Genomic DNA, 15,396 nt, shown 5'->3' on the forward strand with positions numbered 1-15,396 from the left:
GAAGTGAGGGACAGAGGCAGTTTAGAGGAGAGGGAAGAATGTTAGCTGGCAGGCAGATGAGAGGTAGGTTAAGAGGGTAACTCGGAGGCGAGGAGGTGGGCTTTTAGTTTGGTTTCAAACAAATTTGTGTGGACTGTTTCTTAGATGTCGGGGGGGAAGATAATTCCACGCCAGTGGAGCAAGAAGAGAGAAAGAGCAAAGCGAGAGGAAGCACAGGTAGGGCGAGGAGCCACAAGGTAGTCGAGGAGGCAGAGCAGAGATTACGAGAAGGCTTGTAGAGTTGAATAGAGGAGGATAGATTATACAGTGGTACCTTACACTGGATAGATTTGTGAACCAGGAGAAGACATTAAAATCTAGCCCTGTCTTGCATCGTCAGCCATCCAGCCTGGTGACGGCACGAGGAAGTAGGTGTGAAGTGAGGGAGTTCAAAGAGAGTCCTGGTAGCGAAGTTAATGATTTTGTCGAGAGGACAGAAAGAACAGTTTGGAAGACCAGAGAGGTTTCTGGCACAGTAGTCCAGTTTAGAGAAGACAAGAGTGGTTAAGAGATGCTTGGCGGTCTTGAAAGGAAGGAGGCGCCTGGTTTTGCTAATATTTTGAAAGTTGAAGCGAAGCTGCTGTTCCAGTTTTGGAGATGAAAGTAGAGAAAGTGTTTGACGGGTCATAGATGACGCCAATGTTTCGAGCTGAAGAAAAGAAGGGGAGAGTGTTAGGTAACATAAGAGAGTGTGAAGCCATCCAATATTTAATGGCTGTTGGAAGTTTTGATAGAGATCAGATGAGCTCAGGAAAAGAGAAGATAATTTGATACGAGAAAAACCAAAGGAGGAGATTGGTGCCCTAAGAGCATAGGTGTAGAGTGTAAAGAGTAGCAGACCCAAGACAGAACCTTGTGGAACGCCAACAGTTAAGAGTGAGTTGAGAGGTGCTGCTTCAGGAGACAGAAAGTTGGCGAGGTGTGAGGTACGATTCAATCCAGGCAAGGGCTCGATTGTGAATGCCAAGAAGAGAGAGGGTATTGAGGACATCAGAGTGATCTATTGTATCAAAGGCAGAAGACAGATCATGGAGAATTAGGATAGAGGATAGATTGGAGTGCTTAGCAGAGGCGATGAAGTTGGAGACATTCATGAAAGCAGTTTCCATGGATTGACCGGAGCAGAAACCTGTTGTAGGGGGCTGCAACGGTTGAAGATGTCTAGGAAATTGGTAAAACGGTTGAACACAACCCTTTCAAGCACTTTAGAGTAGTTTGGAAGGAGAGACACAGGGTGAAAGTTAAGCAGTAGGTTTGTTGAGGTATATTGATTAGATATACTTTTAGCCAAAAGGCTTTGTATAACACAAGGACATACAAACATATACAAAAATAATCGATACAAGCTAAAATCTCACGATTCTAAAAATATAACATCCACTACACATTAAAATACATCATTCAATACATTTTAAAATCTCCACAATCTTAACATAAAAAATAACAAAATAATATATTAAATTGGTGTCATTACCTCTCATAAAAGACATCCATAATTCAGTAGTATGTGTCATATCAATAGCATTGTTAAACGATTTAAAAGATTTGGTTCTAATCATAGTTAGACTTTCACAATTCATGATTAAATGATAAAGTGACTCAGAAACATTATTGCCACATTGGCGACATTTCCTCATTTCATGTGGGATACCAGTGATATCGCCTTTAGTTGCTAGCGCTTCCGTCATATTAAATTTCATTAGGAGGTAGGTACGAAAAGTGCTAGTGCTAGGATATGCGACGATGTATTTAGGGGGCATTGTTTTCATTAGATACTCTTCAAGAAATGGACCACTATTAGACTTTGAGGCAACAATGATTACATTTTGCTCATTCCAAAACTCAAACACTTTCTTTTTTATGACCCTTTTTTGCACAGAGATGGTTAACATTCCAGGAGTGCTCCCAGGCAGCTATTTATTATATGTTCTTTGTAAGATGCCAAGAGTACAACAAGCATATTTCCTTCTAACCAAAGATATGCTTGGAGGTAAGGCACAATAATCGTATCGTTTACAAGGGTGACTGCATTTCCGTAGGTCAGCACACATTGGCATGTGTAGGCACACCAAATACCTTTAATGGCGAACTCTATGTACAGGTATTCCACACTCAGATTGTGTGGTAAAAGCTTCCTCAAAAGTTTAGCCTCAAATATTACCATGCGTTTTGCAAATGAGTGACCCCATATCTCAGCTGCATATAAAATCATTGACCGTATTTTAGCCAAGTAGATATTTACTACCGAAATGGCAGAGTAGCCACCATTTCGGCCAATAAAAGCACTCAAGGCATTTGTTGACACAAGACACCGATTCTGAAGTGCTATCCATTGGGATTCCCATGTAAGTTTCTCGTCCACAATGATACCAAGATATTTGTATGATGTAAATTGTTCCAATTTTCTGGACGCTAAATACCACAAATATCTCTTGGGTCTTCGTTTTTTGGAAAAGACCATCATTTTGCTTTTGTCAATATTTATGGTTAAGCCATTGGCGGCAGAAAAAGCCACCAGTGAATCGAGCATATGCTGGAGACCAGCTGGGGTATAGTCCAATATCAGCAGGTCATCCGCATAGGCAAGCCATCCGACTATCGCACCATTTACTTTCACAGGATTCACATTTGTTATATTAAAGGCATTCATCATATCAGACAGGTAGAGGTTGAAGAGGATTGCCGCTATCATACGCCCTTGTTTTACCCCACGACAAGTAGCCATATTTTTCGATAACCTGCCAGCAGCGTTGAGTCTTATTTGTACCGAGGTATCTGTATGGAGCTTCATCAACATCTGCAAAAGTCCTTGTGGAATACCCCATGAGTTTAGTTTTTGCCACAATATGTTACGGTATCGAATGCAGCGGAGAACTCTATATAGGCGCAATAAACGTCTAAATGCTGTTTAGCCCAAGCATGCTCAATTGCTGATGTTAATATCAAAAGGTTATGCGTAGTACTGGATTTGTCACGAAAACCTATTTGATTTGAAGGTAAGATGTTAGATGCAGCAATCCATACATTCAACTCTTGGAGCAGAACCTTACTAAAGATCTTTGAGGAAACATCGAGCATCGCTAGCATTCTAAAATTTCCCGGGTTATCCCAGGAACCTTTTTTGTGGACCGTTAGGATATGGCTTGTTTGCCACGATGGAGGAAAAGCACCCAACTTACCAACATGTTTAAATAGCAACAGAAGCGCTGCACCCCATAGAGATGGCTGTTTTTTAATCACAAGGTTACAGACCCCATCGGGGCCTGCCGCTCGGGAATTTTTCAATTTGTCTATGATATTAACAATATCTGATAGGGATACATTACAATGTTATGTTATGTTATGTTATGTTATTTTGCACTTATATAGCGCCTTATATACCATTGGTATGGTCTGAAGGCGCTGGTATGTTGAACGCCCTTGGGAACCGAAGTTCTTGTCAGTAGAGGGAGGAGAGAGGGTCCAATAGGTGCGAGTGCGCATCTGGTATGTGTGCAGCTGGTGGGAAAATTCCTGTGGAAGCTGCTTCATAGCGGTAGGTGTGGTGGCTGAGAGGTCAGGAGTATGTGTTCGAATCTGGCAGGAATTATCCAGACCGAGAGTGGCAGCGTAAGGCCTGAGGAGAACGCCTGGCTGGGGGTGCGAGACCAGCAGTGATTACATAGAGTGATATGGAGTGAGCGGCGTCAGATGTTGATATGAGAACAGTTATACCGAATGGTGTCATAGTATCTCTGTGTTCTAGTTGGGTGGTGGTGTAAGGAGAGAGTAAGCGTGGGGTGTGATATGAGGTATGATCCATGCATTCTAGGTATAATATGGACTTCATGCAGTTAAGCGATTCGTCCGTTCTGCACATTCGTCGGCCCTCCACCCGTCTTCTCGCCACACACGTCCTCTCGCTACACATGTCGTTTCGCCACACACGTCCTCACGCCACACACGTCCTCTCGCCACAACACGTCCTCTCGCCACAACACGTCCTCTCGCCACAACACGTCTTTTTGCCACCACATGTCCTTTTGCCACCCACGTCCTCTCGCCACCCACGTCCTCTCGCCACCCACGTCCTCTCGCCACCCACGTCCTCTCGCCACACACGTCCTCTCGCCACCCACGTCCTCTCGCCACCCACGTCCTCTCGCCACACACGTCTTCTCGCTACACACGTCCTCTCGTCACAACGCGTCCTCTCGCCACAACACGTCCTCTCGCCACACACGTCTTCTCTCCACACACGTCTTCTCTCCACACATGTCTTCTCTCCACACACGTCTTCTCTCCACACATGTCTTCACTCACTACACCCGGCCGCCCTCCACACCAGGCCGCCCTGCACACCCGGCCGCCCTCCACATCCGGCCGCCCTCCACATCCGGCCGCTCTCCACATCCGGCCGCTCTCCACATCCGGCCGCTCTCCACATCCGGCCGCTCTCCACATCCGGCCGCTCTCCACACTCATCCGCCCTCAATACTCATGGGCCCTCAACACTCATGGGCCCTCAACACTCATGGGCCCTCAACACTCATGGGCCCTCAACACTCATGGGCCCTCAACACTCATGGGCCCTCAACACTCATGGGCCCTCAACACTCATGGGCCCTCAACACTCATGGGCCCTCAACACTCATGGGCCCTCAACACTCATGGGCCCTCAACACTCATGGGCCCTCAACACTCATGGGCCCTCAACACTCATTCGCCCTCAACACTCGTCCGCCCTCAACACTCGTCCGCCCTCAACACTCGTCCGCCCTCAACACTCGTCCGCCCTCAACACTCGTCCGCCCTCAACACTCGTCCGCCCTCAACACTCGTCCGCCCTCAACACTCGTCCGCCCTCAACACTCGTCCGCCCTGAACACTCGTCCGCCCTCAACACTCGTCCGCCCTCAACACTCGTCCGCCCTCAACACTCGTCCGCCCTCAACACTCGTCCGCCCTCAACACTCGTCCGCCCTCAACACTCGTCCGCTCTCAACACTCATCTGCTCTCAACACTCATCCGCTCTCAACACTCATTCGTTCTCAACACTCATCCGCACTCGACACTCATCCGCCCTCGACATTCATCCGCCCTCGACACTCTTCCCCTCAATAGGTCGGTGTGATGGTGCTAGTTTGGAAGCCGGTTGGTTTTAGGAGAAGAGCCAGGTTTTCAGTAGTTTGCGGAAGGACGTTAAGTCCTCAGTTAGGCGGATGTGGGGTGGGAGCGAGTTCCACAGGGTTGGAGCTTGGGCTGAGAATGATGTTCCGCCTATCCTGATTGAGTTTGTCTTAGGAATAGTTAGGAGGCCGGCTGAGCTTGATCTTAGGGTGCGAGAGGGATGATATGGTATTAGTTTTTCTTGAAGATATTGAGGTCCAGTTTTGTGCAGTGCTCGATGGGTGAGGCATAAGGTTTTGAAAGCCACCCTACGGGCTACTGGAAGCCAGTGCAGTGTCTTGAGGGCTGGGGATACGTGGTCTCTTGGACCTAGCTCAAGCAGCATTTTGGCTGCCGCGTTTTGTGCTCTTTGGAGTTTATTCAGCTGGTAGGCATGGATTCCGAGGTATAGGGGGTTTCCGTAGTCCAGTCTGGATATAACGATTGATTGGACGGCAGAGACTCTGTTCGGAAATGAGAGGTATGGAAAGATGCGCCTGAGGGTTTTAAGGTGGTAGTGGCAGGACTTTGAGACATTATTGACTTGGCGCGAGAGTGTTAGGCCGGAGTCTAGGGTGCAACCAAGATTTTTCACTGTGTTGGAGGGTGTCGGTGAGTTGCCCATGGCGGGTGGCCAGGGAAGAGGGTGCGGAAGAAGATCGGAGTTGCCGCACACCATGATTTCTGTTTTGGCGGGGTTTAGCAGGAGGTGGCTTTGGGTCATCCAGCGGTCAATGTTAAGGAGGCAGGCTGCCAGGTCGGGTCGGGAGTTGGGTTTCGAGTTCAGGAATTTTAAGATTAGTTGGGTGTCGTCGGCGTAGTTGTAACATATGATGTTGTGTGAGCGAATTATTGGCGGGAGGGTGATCAGGTAGAGATTGAACAGCAGGGCAGATAGACATGCTCCTTGAGGGACTCCCGTGTCGACTGGTCGAGCTTGGGAGGTAAAGCTGGAGAGTGTAGTTATTTGGTGCCTGTCTTTGAGGAAAGAGGCTATCCATTTAAGAGCGGTTCCACGGATTCCTAGGGAGTGGAGGCGGTCTAGGAGGATTGAGTGATTGATCGTGTCAAAGGCAGCGGATAGGTCAAGGAGGATTAGTGCTGCGCATCCTGCGGCGTCTGCTGTCATTTTGAGGTCGTCCCAGATCGACGTTAGGGTGGTTTCGGTTCCGTGACGTGATCTGAAACCTGATTGAGCGGGGTCTAGGAGGTTATTGGCTTCGACAAAGGCATTTAGTTGGGAGTAGACGGTTCGGTCAATGAGTTTGGCAAGGAACCTGGTGTTTGAGATTGGGCGGTAGTTTTTGACGTCGTTAGGGTCGAGCGAAGATTTTTTTATTAGAGGTTTGACGTATACCATTTTGAATGTCTCGGGAAATATACCGGAGGAGAGGGAGTCGTTTATGATAGATCTTGCGTGCTCCCCTGCGCAGGTGGAGGCAAAAATTCCTTTAAGAGTTTTGGCTGGGCAAGGGTCTAGTGGCGATCCAGATAGTTTGCGGGCAGATAGAAGTTTGAGAAATTGCTCTGGTGATAATGGACTAAAGGATTCGAACGTTGGTTGCGTTGAGGTCGCAGGTGAGGGGCTGGCCGGTGCGGGCGGCGGAGTGTCAGTTGGTTGTAGGAGAGCCAATTTGGTGTTTAGAGTTTTAGTCCTTTCAATAGCCGTGGTGTAAAAGTGGAGGGAGAGTGAATCACACAGTGATTGTGACGGGGTCGGGATGGTTGTGTTACAAGCTGGATTGGTGAATTCTGAGATGATTTTGTGGAGTTCTTTGCTTGGGTTTTTGGAGTTTAGGATTCGGGTGTTGTAGTGGGCTTTTTTTGCTTTCCGGATTTCGGCCTTGTACTGATACAATTGTCGGGCCAAGGTGGTCTTGCTCTCTTGGGTTTTCTCTTTCCGCCAATTGCGTTCAAGGTATTTGTAATGCCGTTTAGTGGTTTTTAACTCAGGAGTGAACCATCTGGGAAAAGGGCCAAGGCGGGATGATGGTTTGCACAGGGGAGTGAGTCGTGTCAGCGATGCATTGAGCCATGAGTCAAAGGCTTCAGGCGTTAGATGGTTGTGGGGACGGTAGGTAGGTGGTCGAGACTGGAGGAGTGCCTCGGCTAGGTCTGGGGTGATTTTTAGTTTTTTCCAGCACTTGCGTAGGTTCGGAGGCTCAGATGTGCATATGGGAAGGGGGCTGGGAGAGTGGATGGTGAACGAGAGAATAAAATGATCGGACCAGATGATAGGGGTGAGGGTATTGGAGCTAAAGATGGCATCGAGAGTGTGTCCTTTAAAGTGAGTCGGGCCGTTTATGTGGGGTTGGAGGTTAATTGCATCTAGACCGTCAACCAGGGCGTGGGTCATAGGGTTGGTGGGGTTGTCGAGCCATATGTTGAAGTCTCCAAGGAGGGTGAGGTTGGGATGATTGATTTGGAGGGAGGCGATGGAGTCACAAAGGTTGTTTGCGAAATGTCTATCGTAGCCAGGAGGCCTGTAGATTATTAGGAAGCTGTGTGAGAGCGACGGGGAGAGGGATAGTTTGACGAGGAGCGATTCACAGGATGGAATGGAGGTTTGGTTGTCCATGATTGTGGCACGGAAGTGAGATTTGAAGACGAATGCTATCCCCCCTCCTCTGGACGGACGGTTCAGTGGGATGAGGCAATAGTCGGGTGGAAAGGCTTCATTAGCGATTGGGCCGAAGTCATCAGAGAACCAGGTTTCAGTGATGAAAACTAGGTCCGGTTTGACAGAGGTGAGGAAGTCAAAGATGCAGTGTCTGTTTTTAGCTACAGATCGCGCGTTAAAAAGGATGCAGTTTACATCTGCAGGCAGGGTTGGGTTTGGTGCTTGGGTGGGGGGGGCGGAGAGGCTGGAGGGAGGGGGTTAAGGTTGGTGATGCTAGGGAAAAGTGGGCGAGTAAAGAAGTATTTAGGCTTCGGGCGTGGTTGGGTGGTTGCTTGTGATAGGTTGATCGGGTTCGTGGTGGGGGATTTGAGGAAGGGGAGTGGGCGTTTGGGAGTTTCAGTTGCAGTCGAGGAGAAATCGAGGGAGAGGGGTTTCAGGAAAGGAGAGGCCACGGGGGAAGGAGGAGAGTGTGGGAGAGAGGTGCAGGGTCGAGATAGGGGAGGCGACGAGAGCTGAGAGGTTGAGGGGGACCAGGAACGTTTCCTCTTTAGTTTCTTTGCTGTAACTGGTGTGTGAGAGAGGGTAGGGGGGTCAGAGGGGGAGAGGGAAGCGGCTTCGGTTCTTGCTAGTGCAAGGCGTGCAGTTTTTAGGGATGGGAAATGGTGCAGTCGGCCGGTGAAAGTGGTAGGGGTATGGGGGCAAGGAGGGGGTTGGGCGAATGGAGGGTCGGGTGTGCTAGATATGATAGTAAGGAGGGCGGGAGTGGGCACAGTGGGCACTGCTGGCAGGTCGGCGGTGGGGTTTATGGGATGCGTGGTCTTGGGGTGGGTTGCTCGCCATCGTGCACCCCTGGCTTGGTGTTTGGAGAGGGTGGTGGCAGGGATTGCGGACGAGGGTGGGCTGATATGGGAAGGGGGGGCGGGAGGGAAGGCGGATCGGGGAATGGAGGTGGTCCACGGGAGTCGTTTCTGACAGGAGTGGGGGGAGTGCCTGCACTCATGATCGGTGCGAGCTTTGGGTTGATTTAGGAGGGTTTCTGATTGTAGTTCAAGGGTTGATGATTAACGCTTTTTGGGAGACTTTCGGGTTCAACTGGTCGACGACTTATTTGGTGCTTTCTGGATACAATTGGGAATACTTCTAATGCAACTTTTCTTAGAGAGCTGTTGGGAGCAGCTTCTAGATGTAATTGGGATTACTTCAAATTCAACTTTTCAGGCTATTGGGCGCAAGTTCTAAGTGCAGTCAAGTAGACTTCTAATTTCCACTTATCATAGAGGCTAATGGGCGCGGTTTATAAATGCAGTTAGGAACACTTCTAATTCAACTTTTCCCAGAGAGGCTATTGGGCACAACTTTTAAATGCGATTGGGAGAAACTTCAGGGTGCAATTAGGAACACTTCTAATTCAACTTTTCTCAGAGAGGCTATTGGGCGCAGTTTCAAGATACGATTGCGAGAAACATCTAGGTGCAGTTAGGAACACTTCTAATTCAACTTTTCTCAGAGAGGCTATTGGGCGCAGTTTCAAGATACGATTGCGAGAAACATCTAGGTGCAGTTAGGACCTTCTAATACAACTTTCTTAGAGAGGCTATTGGGTGCAACTTCTAAAAGCAATCATGTACGCTTCTAAATTCAACTTTTCTTAGAGAGGTTATTGGGCGCAACTTCTAAAAGCAATCATGTACACTTCTAGATTCAACTTTTCTCAGAGAGGCTATTGGGCGCAGTTTCTAAATGCAGTTTAGAACACTTCTAGATTCAGCTTTTCTCACAGAGGCTAATGGGCGCAACTTCTGAAAGCAATCATGTACACTTCTAGATTCAACTTTTCTCAGAGAGGCTATTGGGCGCAGTTTCTAAATGTAATTGAGAACACTCATAAATTCAACTTTTCTCAGAGAGGCTGTTGGGCGCAACTTCTAAATGAAATCATGTACACTTCTAAGTGGCATCTGGCAAAGGAAAAGTATTAATGGGCTGTTCAATTTTGCCCAAGGTTTCTTTAATATATAAAGCCCATGTTTCCTCAGATATACAATTAATGGACAAGTCACGTTTTTTGTGTTTTCTAAGGAGGTGCCAGATGTCTTGGTTGTTATTTGACAATGCCACAATTTTTTTCCATAAGTGTATTTCGATTTCCCTTTTGTGTTGCTTAACCCATTTTTGATATTCCATTTTAAGAGATTTAATGAGACATGCAACAGCTTGAAGAGATAGAGGTGGATCATTATTCTTCACTGCCATTCTAATTGCATGACGGAGCCGCTTTTTTGCTTCTCTAATTTTGTTATCATTAACCACCCTACGAGGTAGTATTATATTAGTCCGTTCTCCGGCGGATTTATAGGTCCTACGTTCACACACATGTTCACGAATGTTCTGCATAAGCAGACTGAATTGGGACAAGATTTGACTCGCAGACATTAGGCCAGAGGCCCCTTCCTTAGTGAACTCAAGTAACAGGGCAGATACAACATGGGTCACCGATTTTTGCATTCAGGTTGCCTAATAGCCAGGTTGGATGGAGATGGCTGTACATCTTTAATACGGCATTTACAGTACGCACATTTTCTGTTGTGTGGGCCATATTAGGAGGGTTGTATACATTGATAACTATTATGACTTCCAATAGCCAAGTTAGTTTTGCAACTAATATATGTTGGGTGGACAGGGGGAGCTTTTCAATCATCCATGGTGATTGGACAGATATCAGCAATCCCCCTTTAGGACGGCCAAGAGGCCCTTCGTGGCTACCTGATGTACAGTGCTCCTATCGTCCAGTTGGATCTCTGAAGATAACCAGGTTTCTTGGAGTGCTACGATTTTGAAGATTGTCAGGTATTCTATTAGGCCCTCCACCTCAAATAAATGGGAGTGGCCTCTCGAATTCCACGAGTATAGCAGTTGTAAGGAATGCAGTCAATTACGAGACTCTGCAAAGTGAGATTTAAAAGACAGTGGTAGCCATTGCCAATATCCTTCAGGTATGTCATCTGTGCCACTTTTAGCCATATTTGTTACAGGCGAATTTCTTAATGGAAGGGCAGGTGGACTTGACCGATGGATTACTGGCTTTTCCCCGCTATTGACCATATGATCCTGATTAGGATGATGAGGAGCACAGAGATCAATTGAAATGGGCTTATCTAGGCATGGAGCTGCCTTCTGGCATCAGGGTGCGCTCGACTAGAGGGGTCTCGGCATTGACTGCCTTACAAAGGGGGGTCCCGGTTAGGGATATTTGTCGTGTGGCAACATGGTCCTCACTTCACACTAAAGTCTAGACGTTGCCCGTGGGGCTGATGTACGTTTTGGGAGGGCATTGCTTTAAAATCTGCTATAACTTTCTGCCCGCCTCCTTTGCCTCGCTGCTTGGGGTATCAGATGAGGAATCTGCGGGAGAAAGGCAATCCATTGAAGGAGAAATTACTTACTGTAATGTTCTTTCCATGGATTCCTCTCCCGCATATTCCTCATCTCCAAGCCCATCCATCCGTGCTCAGAAAGTATGGCGGTTGGCGCGCATCTCTTTTTTAGTGGGTTGACACCTGGAGTTTGTCCTAGGATGACTGTTTTCTGTCTTTCATGTTTTCTTTCTCCAACCAATAACAAAAAAAGAGATATATATTTGCTACATATTGTTGGATCTTCCACAAGGTTTTTCTTCCCATGGGAACTTTATTGTTGTTAACCTCTTATGGGATGTTTTAGCCTTTTTTCTCTATCTGTTTTCCTATGCTGCGGGCGAGCTTGGGGAGAAAAAACAGGGAAAACTGAGGTATGGGGTGTAGTGACATGGTATATATACAACACTCAACGTCACGTCCGGAACTGACGATTGAGCTAGACAGATCAACGATTGACGGCCGATTCGTGGTGCACTACACCCCCTGTTTAAGTTTTTCCGAGCAGCAGAGCTGGATGAGGATTGAGGATATCTATCAGATAAGGAATTTGTGGGAAAAGAATCCATAGTAACAACATTACAGTAAGAAATTTCTCCTTTTAAAGTGATCTGTCACTTCCAGGTGCTACCCTGGCATAGATTTGTATTTTCCTTCCTTTACCAGGCCCTGGCCTCTTTCCTGCACTCAGATTTAGCTCAGGTGGGCTTCCCCTCCCTTTGCTAACTTATGCTTGACGATCTCTATTGAAAATAGCTGGGGTTAGTAAGATCCATTAAAGGGAGCCTACACTAGCGCCTGCCACTCTGCTAGCGCAGGAGACTGTACAATCCTTTTTTGTAGGCAGGGGGCAAAGTGTTGCTTGTCATACCTTGGACGGTCACACAGCTGTCTCAACTGTTTACCACAGTTTTCTTAGACTTACACCATCTTGTGGGTCGCTCTCTAATGGCTCTCCCTCTATTTTCCTTGTGGATCTCCCATGCACCCCAGGGTTTTCAGGCATTCCGTTGCATCTTCTTTTCCGCGTCAGGAGGGGCCTACTTGGTACTCCTTTTGTCCTTATTGCCAGCACCTGTTTCTGTGCTCTTCAGCCCCCTCTTCCCTATCCTTCTTTTGCCATTCTGTAGTCTAGGGCATTTCTGGTCTCAACACTGTTTCTGCTCTTTGCTCCTAATTGCCAAACCCCACTCACGGATACACGGTTTCCCCCTGTGCCTCTTTGGTCCGTCTTCGGTTCCTCGCGTCTAGGTCTCCTCCAAGGTTCCACTGCATTTTCCCATCGCTGGCACCTTCTTGTTGTTTAAGGGGTCTCCTGCTTAATTTATGGTTCCCTGTTACGTCATGATATGCCTTTGGGCCAAACTGGAGCTCTGCAGGTCGCTTCCTGCCACTCAGCCACCTTTCAGAGAGATTCACAAATGATCTTTTGATGATGTGCCTCATAGAACCCTTTTTTATTGTCTTTATTGCTGACCTATGTCACATTTTCAATTCAAGTAATAATGTATTGTTCCCCTTTCCTTACTTCTCCTTACCAACTTTGCACTATTACTGTTGTTGCCTCATGGTTACTTGTAATTCTTGTTGATGTAAATACTTTGAACACTTGCATGCAAAGCTGTAAGTCATTTCAATGAGTTTTCCACACAACTACTACTATTCTCTTGACCCTGGTTATATGTCCGTCTTTAAATAAGTGGATATTCTAAGTATGAAAGGTTTAGTCTCATTTGGATGCATGTTTACTATCCCAAGCATGAGTTGTTTTTGCAGTTATGTAGACTGACATTTCTCTGTTTTAAAAAAACGTTGTTGCTCGTTTGTAGGTAAGATATTCCTCTCAAAGTCTGTTTGACTACCTCAGGACAATCCAATCTGAAGAACAACCTCTGAATAGTTTCTGCAATTTGCTGCTGAAGCTGTTCAAAGATAATCTCCACAATGACAGGTACAGTTGACACTTACAAATGTATTTTGAGTTTAATAATACATCTTTTTTGGAATGGTGCATTTGTGTGATTCTAATTGGTTAATAGTATAATGGCAGTCCTCATGAAAGCATTACATTTTAAATCTGTTTTTATGCTAAAATGTGCATTATCTGCTTTCCTTTTTGTTCAGAAATTAGTATTTTGTGTTAAATAGGGGATTAATATAGCTAGTGGGTAACCATTGAGTTACCAAGTTTCTATTACTTCATCATCCGTTCCCATGGGCAACTTATTGGTATATCCCTGATGTCACAGAAAGAGTGGAACAATTCTTTGTGGCTGTAATAAGACACACTGGGCCATTACATGTTCCCCAGTATGGAAATATTGTGAGTATAATTACTGGTAATTCTATCACTGGCAATTTTTCCAGACCGGGGAAGTACAAGTGTGCTGGTGGGGGCACTGACTTACATACAGGCCTGACCTGCCAGTAAATCGGGCACTGATTGGCAAATAAATGCCGGAATTACCAGCATCGGTACTACCGGTGCCGGTAATAACGTCAATCTCGTCCATGGAGTCCCAAGGGACTCATGGAATGGGGATTTACTGCCCTTTCTGCTGCTTGTAATAACCTGGTAAAATTTGCATATCAGGTGGCGGAAAGGGTAGGGGCAGTTTACCGGTATACGGCCAGAATGACCGGCGGGATACCGACAAACTTGTAATGAGCCCCATTGTGCCAGTAGGTATATGTATACCACCAGTCTTATTGGCTCTCCATTTTTCTTTTTACAGAAAAACCTCTAGTGTTTGCCCAGTCTTGTTTCTAGTTTCTCCATCATTCAGTTGTGACCTACAACATAACGTTCAGCATGAAAACATTGATTGCAACAGAACACTAAAGGCTTTCCAGTCAGTACTCTTCAAGTCCCAACATTACTTCCACATTGACTGTTCAATGTGATCTCCTCCGGATGCATGTCAGTTTACTCACAGTAGTGGAAAAAAAAACAAGTTATTGTGATCTGTTTGTACTGTACAAGATATTCAGTTCCTCAGACATAAGGCTAGAAATGTGTGATACTGTATCAGGGTGCTACGGAATCCTTTTCGGTAGTGGAGTAGCATTTTACTTCAGGTTTGACAGCATCAAAGATAAATATTATGCTTAAGTCTAGATCAGCCCTCATTTGATATCGGATGTCCTGAATCCACTCACACTGGCAACGTTTTGATCTAAAATGTGTGCGCGACTGGGAACCCTTTTACACAGACTAAAATAGATTGTTTTAATTATGGAAGCCAAGGCACCTGTGTAACACTGTCCACTTCGCCCACATGACTCTGTCCTTTCTCTCTGCTTTTGGGAATTGTATAGGTGACCAAGGCCTACCCACCCACTTCATTCTTTCTTTGAACCCCAGTAAATTAGAGTGTGGCAAATTGTGCCTCTTGTTTTTTTTTCATGGTTTCTAGTTCAGTGTCTCAAATGCTCACCCACAGTGGAGGGTGTTGGATTACTTGGGCTTAATTTCTCTATGCACCTATGCTTTGTGTGATTTGGTTATCGCCAAAATCTTTCAAGAATCAGTTACATTTGCAAATTGATATCTACAGAATATCTACGGAATCCACGCTCTTTCAAACGGTTTGTACTTAACCTTTCGGAAGTCATGGGTGAACAGACCTAGAACCACACAGCGAGGGGGAATCTCTTCCCTTTAACGGCTGTCACAAAGAGTTGCTTTCTTTTGTGCCTATCGCCAGCGCTTGGCCTAACATATCCCTGGGGAGTATCAAAACATACCCCTAGGGAGTAACAATGGGAGATCGTCTGTGGGACCTCAATAAACTCTGACCAGGCTTACTGTAAGATACTAGTATGGCCAAAAGGTTCGGCTTGTGGTGTTTAGAAAGTCTAAAGTCGATTCTGGTTTCTGTCTGCCGAGTGCTCTGCATTGCCAGATTCAGGTGCCGTCTTTCAGTATTGACAGTTGTGTTATATGAATGTATAAAGCGCTACATCCGCCCAAAGGCATCTTGGTGCTAATCCATCAGGGAACAGTTTAAGCAGGGCAATGATAGCATCTAGGTTTATCTAAAAAGAAGAGTCTTCGGTGACCACCAAAAGGAGAATTGATTAGCAGTATCCTGAAGTGGTAGAAGCTGCGTTTTCCATAATTTAGCCCCACGGCCACCTACAGTGCTGTTCTCAAAGTGCAATTCCGATTGTTT

At 46.4% G+C, this 15,396-nt stretch overlaps 1 protein-coding gene across 4 annotated transcripts in view; it reads left to right on the plus strand.

The window, feature by feature from the left end:
* The window catches only part of TBCD (tubulin folding cofactor D), a 2,839,019-nt gene that overhangs the window by 2,681,489 nt on the left and 142,134 nt on the right, over positions 1–15,396 (plus strand). For all 4 annotated transcript variants that reach the window (XM_069654539.1, XM_069654542.1, XM_069654540.1 and 1 more), the window contains one exon: positions 13,051–13,172. In XM_069654539.1, coding sequence (XP_069510640.1) covers positions 13,051–13,172 — 122 coding nt within the window. The remainder of the gene's footprint in view (positions 1–13,050; positions 13,173–15,396) is intronic.

This window comes from Ambystoma mexicanum, chromosome 3q, assembly GCF_040938575.1.
Source record: "Ambystoma mexicanum isolate Mex_15411 chromosome 3q, UKY_AmexF1_1, whole genome shotgun sequence".
Taxonomy (NCBI): domain Eukaryota; kingdom Metazoa; phylum Chordata; class Amphibia; order Caudata; family Ambystomatidae; genus Ambystoma; species Ambystoma mexicanum.